Source organism: Amphiprion ocellaris, chromosome 24 (assembly GCF_022539595.1).
Source record: "Amphiprion ocellaris isolate individual 3 ecotype Okinawa chromosome 24, ASM2253959v1, whole genome shotgun sequence".
In the NCBI taxonomy this organism is placed as follows: domain Eukaryota; kingdom Metazoa; phylum Chordata; class Actinopteri; family Pomacentridae; genus Amphiprion; species Amphiprion ocellaris.
Genome location: NC_072789.1, coordinates 19,467,801 through 19,475,297, shown reverse-complemented (window position 1 = coordinate 19,475,297; position 7,497 = coordinate 19,467,801). Strand labels below are relative to the sequence as shown.

Here is a 7,497-nt window from a genome sequence, read left to right as displayed (position 1 = left end):
TTCACAGATCAAGCTTCACTGGCCTCATCTCTCTGGGGTCCTTGAACGCATCACAGTTAAAAACCAACTCCAAATGAAATCCACTGAGTCACAACAGAAAGAAATGAAGACATTAGTATGAATTCTGGGACACACCACGTGATGACGGCTAATAAAATATGTGAACCATAAAACTTGATGTTTGTCTCCACCTGGGACCTCCTCTTCCTCCCTCCTCCCTCCTCCTCCTCCTCCCTCCCTCTCACTCGTTAAACCGGTTCGGTGTCGGTGTGTGGACCATGTAAACGCTCCACCAGGTCTCGGACTTGGTGTCTCTGGATTAAAGCAGTTCTGTGCGTCCGTTTTGTGTTGCGGCTCCGCCCGGTGTGCGGTCAGTGCGGTGCGGTGCGGTGCGGTGCGGTGCCTCCAGACTTTTTTTTTTATTGGATCGTCGGACAGCGGCGGGAGCGGACCGGTGTGAGCCCCACGCAGGACAAAGAAGCCCGGAGGAATCACGGGAAAGCAGCGGAGTGGAACAGGACGTCAGCGGGAATGGAGACGCGCCTCTTGCCGCTCACCTTTGCTCTGCTCCTCCTCGGTAAGACACGTCTCTTTGCGTCGCTGCTGCTGCTGGCGGCTAATTAACTCCAAACCGACGCCGAACTCCATTTTGAAATCTACCAATTTAAGGTTTCCTCGCTTGTCGGCACACCTACACGCCTTGTTGAACCCCAGCTGACACATTTCCCACATCTTCAACACCCGCTACCCACTTCGGCGTGTATCTAACCCACAAAGCACCGCTTCTTTTGTGCGTATTTTAAAGTTCTCTAACTGCTAGCTGCCGCTGCCCGCTGTGCGCTTCGACGGGGCAAGTTGGGGAGTGCTGTAGGGGAACAGAACCAAAAAGTTGGCGTTTGAGTGAAGCAGGGGCGTCAGGTTGTCTGTTGGGTTATGCCGAATTGAAGAGTGAATAAAAAACGTTGAAAATAAGCCATGAGTTGTGTTCTGAAACGTGGGGATGCGCGACGGCAAAGAGATCATGTAAAAATGCGCTATTTCTCAATGGAGTTTGGTACTGGGTGGGAGGAGGCGTTGTGGCTTTCTGCCTTAAATGAGCTGTCTCACCGTGTAGAAACTGCTGGTTAGCTGGACTACTGAGGGGTGAGGTTAATTAATTAATTAATTAATGAGAGCCGGCATTAGTAGTAGACCACCTACTTTCTGACATTGATTTAATAGAGGATGTTTCTTTTTTAAGTTGCACTGATGAGCCCAGAAGCTTCCATTAAGACCAGTTAGGGAACCAGAACCAGAGGTCTGGTCCACTGCTGAGGCTGCTGCCATATGTCTGTGTGCTCTCCTGTGTGTGACTTGGCTTAAATTAGTGCAGCGTAGGACGATCAAATGTCGCCCATGCTGTGAGTATTTCTGTAGATGTGTGCGTGCAGCGACAGTCGTCTGTTAATGGGAGCATGAACAACCTGCCGTGACCTGAGGTGACCCCTGCAGACACCCAACCAAACCTTCTCTGACACCTTTACCTTCTGAAATAGTTCAACACCTGGAGGAAAAACCAATGAAGGATTCAGGAAATCCAAGTTTCAGCTCTGAATTAGTCGAATTAACCTCCATAATGATTTATTCTTCTATTATATTCAGGTAAAATAGTGTTTTGATCTTCAATATGTACATTACTGAGGTCAAATCACAACTTGAATAGAGTCTTAACCCTGATATTTACACCCTCTGATACCAATCCTAATTGTGCTTCATAAAACTGCCGTTTGTCTTCTTCAGAACACTTTGGTACCAAACTAATCGAGTAATCGGGTCACTTGGTGTCGACTCCAAGGTGGAATCATCTCGAGCATCTGAAACCCAGTTTTTAGCTGAAATTCCAACATTTTCATCATTTTTCACCCAATGGAAATCTTCAATAAGTTGCTTTCAGACGTCCACGTCTCTTCAAGTTTACATTCTTCAAGAGTCTTCAGGAGTTTCGGGAGATGTTTGTGAAATCACATTAAATGTGTGAATTTATTTGTATGAGTTAAAAAAAATGGTCAAAAATATGTCTGAAATTTCAGTATTCCCCCCAAAAAGAGTAAATTTCATCATCAATCGCAGGTTATTGATGGTATTTGAAAAAAATTTAGGTTTTTTTGTGATTTTACTGGATATTATTCAGAATTTAACAAAGCAAAATCTGAAAAATAACAGTTTAGAATTTTTTTCTTTTTCTCAGATAACAGAAAACATCTGTGAAATAGTTGTTTTTTTAAAAATTTAAATACAGTAAAATGTGTTAAAACACAAGTTAATATTTGTAAAAATGCTGACTTTGGTGGACAGCATTCTCAGTTTTAACCAGTTTTTTAAAAGTTTTTTTTGATTACGACACAAATGCCAGAAAAATATGTGAAACAGTGGAATAGAGTTAGGTTCAAAAACAGTGAAAATATCAGCTAACTTCGGTTAAATAATTAAATTTTTATTAGATTAAAAACCTGTAAAACTGTATTTTATGGTCAGGATGGTAACAAACTCAGTAACATAACAAAATAACATACAAATGTATTAATTATTTTTCCAATAATGTCAAATATCTTTAAAATAATGATATTTTTGCTGCTTTAATTACAATAAAAGTGTAATTTTACATTCAAATGTTTAACAACACAAATTAATATTTGTTAAAATACAGACTGATGTGGACAATATTTTCATTTTTAACCAGTTTTATTAGGGCTTAGATGGAAACTTATCCTCTGTGATTTAACAAGACTTGGTAAATTCAACAAATAATGAGTCACAGTTTTACAGGTTGTTTCCAACCGTGCTGCAGTTTTACTGAACAGGTTGTGTTTATTTAATGACCTGAAAGTCAGACAGGAAGTGGAAACCAAACGTTGTGTCTTTAAAAGACAAAGCTGAGGTGAACTTAGCATCTGAAATTTGAATTTTATTTTTAGCTCCTGTCACATTTGTGTTCACTGTTGGTTCATTTTCCACTGCAGTTTGAAGTCCTACACCTCTAAGGAACAGTACAGACTTAGAATACCAGAAATCATTAAGAAAAAAGTAAAATTTCTTTATTTATTGGCCAAAACTGTGACATTATTGCGTACGTACGACATTATTATTCCAAGTGTTCTCTGCTCTGCCTGCAGTTCAACCGAAAAATGAATGAATTTTTATCAGCTGAACATCTTTGGCAGTCGAGTCAATCATGGCTTCTTTTTTGCCCTGAAAAACACAGAATTTTAATTTTTTTGCAGAATCTGGCTCGAGCTAATGTTTTATTTTATACAAATTTCTAAATAACACCCGTAGAATAAAATGATTTTGATGAAATATCCTGATTTGAGTAATTTCCCGACAAAACTGCTCGTCACTGTTGGAGGTTTTTACAGTTTCTGGCTCTGATAAATTTGTTTTTTTAAGAGATAACATGACTTCTAAACCTGTCAGAGGGTTAAATGCAATAGAAAGTAAAGCGACCATGAGCATATGACTGATAGGAAATGATTGGACTTGTAGACGTTGTAGACTTTCATTTGGGTTTCTGAGGCTCTTCAGATGGTATATTCTGTATTTCAATGACTCACTGTCCTATTTTGTGGATATTTAGCAACAAAACGTGTGAAATGATTCAGTTTGTCCAGTCGTGTTGCAGCAAACATCTCCGTAGACGACCGTCGCTGGCAGCTGAACCAATCACAGCTTCACAGTTGTGCTGAAAAACACAGAATTTTTTATTTTTTAAAATTTTTTTTTACAGAATCTGGCTAGTGGTAACGGTTTATTTTTTACAAGCTTCTAAATGACACCCGTAGAATAAAATTATTTTGATGAAATGTCCCAATTTGAGCAATTTCCCGACTAAACTGCTCGTCACTGTTGGAGGTTTTTTCAGTTTCTGGCTGTGACAAATGAGTTAAAGATAACATGAGATAGCATTAACCGTATATATTGGAGGAGGAAATGATTGGACGTTACAGACTTTTGTTGGGTTTCTGAGACTCTGAAGCTCTTCAGACGGTGTTTTCTGTATTTGAATGAGTCACTTTGTCGTATTTTGTGGATATTTAGCAACAAAAAGTGTGAAATGATTCAGTTTGTCCAGTCGTGTTGCAGCAAACATCTCCGTAGACGAGTTGAACATCCATGTGCTCCTTCCTTCGCTGTGACTTGTTACTTATGAGGCAGAAAAAAAGCCAAACTCAGCGAACATAACAGCCGGCCGTCGGCCAAAAACTCAAGTATCGATCAACTCCTGAGTACTGATGGGCTGTTTTTAAACCAGAGCTGATGCTTTCACGGGTTTAAAAAAAGAAGACGTTGGTTTTTCTGCAAAAAAAATCTCCTTTTTTATCACTTCTTAGTCACACAAGACGGAAATAAAATCCAGTAAAAAGAGACTTCTCCTATTGAATGCAGTCGTCTAAATAAATCGAGGCTCCACAGGTCGGACTTGGTGAGTTCAAAATGATAATCCTGATTGTTTCGACCACTGTCACTCGTTTTTAATTTACTTTCTCATTCATATAACTGCTAATGTCCAAATCTCTGCATCAAACAGGACTTAAAACGACATTTCTTCAAGGCAAAATACGAATAAAATAGTTTTCAAGATGCCTCTAGATGGACGATCCAGTTTACAGATGTTCCCTGAACGCCTCACATGCAGGTGGAGGTAGATATTAGCATTAGCATTTAGCATTTTAGGATTGATCCTCTGAACCCTGACGTCACGGTTGCTCAGAGTTTAGTGTTTTCTACAGAATCCTGGTCAGAGCAGGTGGTTTAGTTTTTGGCTAAATTTTAAATGAGACTCTTAGAATTCGGTGGTTTTGATGAAACGTCATGATTCAGATGATTTTGGTGCATCGCAGACGAGTCGACAGGTTCAACGTTTGACCCCAGGTGTTAGCAAAACTGGAAAACAGTAAATAGATCAACATGCTGTAGACGTTTCCTCTGCTCTGCTCATCTGCAGAAAGATGTTTCACCATGCTGAATGGATCTCCAACAACCTGCTCCTCTGTTCACTGTTTCTGAGCCATGCTGCATTTATTTTATCCATCCAGGAGCTTTAGTTTTCCTCTCACTGTTCATACACTGCCTGCAGTTCATCTGAAAACTCCCTGAGTTTTGCATTTTTGACAAGATCTGTAAAATTTTGGCTTATTTTGAAATGTAGAAGTGATTTTGATGAAATGTCATCATTTTAAGCTTCTATTTGGGTCATTTTCCAGATTGTGTGTTACTCCTGCTTCATTCACAGACCATCAGGAAATTAAGAATCGGATTATTCTCTCTGTTTTTATGGTTTCTGGCTCTGGGAAAGGGAGTCATTGTGGCATGTTTTTAAAGATAACGAGCCTTTTAGCCCCACTGTTGGTTTTGTGGGTTCGGAAGGTTAATTGTGTGTTTACGCTGTTAAAGAAGACGTCTTTCTAACTGTGTTTTCTAAAGACTGTCAGCTGTGATGTGAATCTGTCACAATACTCTGTAGATCCTCTGTTCGACATCTTTGCCCTGTCAGAACTATTTTTAGCAAACGTCAGTGTGTTCTCAAGTCTCAGCAGTTATACAGTGAATACAGTGTCGGGATGAACTGATCCTCTACAGACGGTTGGTAGAAATCACTTAGTTTCTCTGTTTTTGGGCTGTAAAATGGGGAAAATGTTGCTCACAATGTTGTCCACAATCACCATAATCAGTTTCCCATCATAGAGGAAGAAAGAAACCAGAGAATTTTTACATGTAGGAAGCTAGAATGAGAGGATTTGGACTTTTGTTGGTGCCTAATTTACTAAGTGACGCTAATCGATGAGTCGTCGCAGCTCTAGCATGAACACTGACCCTGTTAAGTTGATCGGACGTCGGCCAAGACATGAGCGATTGAGGTTCATGGAAAGTTCAGTGCACAGATTCAGTTTTTGGTGCCGCAAATTATCCACGAGCTTCTCAGAAAGTAGACTCCCACTGCAGAGAGGATGTTAAAGTATGGTAGAGAGGCAGTGCTAGTATCGGATACGAACGCCCAGAGTGAAGGTAGCGGGAGAAAACTGGTACCAGTGGCAAGACCAGATAAATAAAGTTAGCAAGTTCTAGTAAACTCAGGTCGGACAGTCTTCAGCTGGCATATTCTCTAAGTGTTAATAATTATTTGCTAAAACAAATGAAGTACAATGTGCTGATTATGCTCATTTGTAACCATGGAAACGTGATATTTACCACTAAAGTACCTCATTTTCAGACAGGTGTACACATAAACTGCAGTTTTACAGCTTGGCCAGAAGTCATTAACCACCATAGAAGTCTTTGTCATGGTGCCCGTTGCTAGCTAACCTGAACTGCCCTTAGTCTGAGCGTCCACCTTGAACTGAAACTGACGGACATTAGCTTATAGAGCTACATTTAGCCACAAACTAAGGATATCCACAACTTGAACAGCTTGCTTATATTAAACACACAGCGATAGATGTGCTTCACTAGCAGACTCTCACTTGGATTAAATACTTTAGTGCTGATAAAAACCATTAACTGCCCGATAAGTCTTTGTCATGGTGCCCATTGCTAGCTAAACATCCACAATGGCACCACAGACCTGCCAGTAGTCTGGTGGTGCAACCAGGTACTACAGCTGATCTACGATACATTTTCTGACACACATGACCTCTGTCTTGTTTTGGTAATTTTTTAGTCTCATTTTTGTTTTTGTCTAGTTTTGTGTCTTCTTTTCGTCATTTTTTGGGCTTCGTTATTGTTTATGTCCAGTATTGTGTTTTATTTTGGTCATTTTTTTTTTTGCCTCATTTGTGTTATTTTCTGTTGTTCTGTGTCTCATTTGGTTGTTTTATGTTGTTTAGTGGCTCGTTTGTTGTTGTTTTTTGTCATTAAGTGGCCAATTTTGATGTTTTTTTTGTTGTAGTTAGGTAATTTTTTTTGCATGTTTGACACATTTTGTCTCATTCAGGTCACTTTCTGTCTCCTTTTAGTTGTTTTGTGTCTTGTTTTTGCCATTTTATGTCTCGTTTTTATCATTTTTTGTCTCGTTTGTCTCATTTTGTGTCGAGTTATTGTCATGTTGTCTCTTCATCCTGTAGATAGTTGAATATCTCCATGTTTCCAGCCTCTACAAACTTCTCCTCTCTACTCTGCTCATCATCTGTGTCTTGTTTTAGTCATATTTTGGCCTTGTTATTGTTTTTGTCCGGTTTTGAGTCTTGTTTTGGTCATTTTTGTCTTGTTTTTCTCATTTTGTGTCTCGTTTGTGTTGTTTTGGTCATTTTTTAGTCTTGTTTTTGTTTTTTTTCCAGTTTTGTGTTTTGCTTTGGTCATTTTCTTTTTGGGCCTCATTTTTGTTTTTGTGTCTTGTTTTGGTCATTTTTTGTCTTGTTTTTCTAATTTTGTATATCATTTTTGTCATTTTTTTGTCTTGTTTTGTGTCATTTTGCTTCTTTGTCTCATTTTGTTTCTCATTTTTGTCATTTTTTTGTCATTTTA

The 7,497-nt window shown here is 39.1% G+C and overlaps 1 protein-coding gene across 1 annotated transcript in view; it reads left to right on the top strand.

Annotated features, from left to right (window-relative positions):
• The first annotated feature begins 242 nt into the window (after nt 1–242).
• LOC111582343 (prostaglandin F2 receptor negative regulator) overlaps nt 243–7,497 on the top strand; it is an 81,752-nt gene continuing 74,497 nt past the window's right edge. The window contains exon 1 of the mRNA XM_023290968.3: nt 243–577. Coding sequence (XP_023146736.2) covers nt 532–577 — 46 coding nt within the window. The 5' untranslated portion in view covers nt 243–531. The remainder of the gene's footprint in view (nt 578–7,497) is intronic.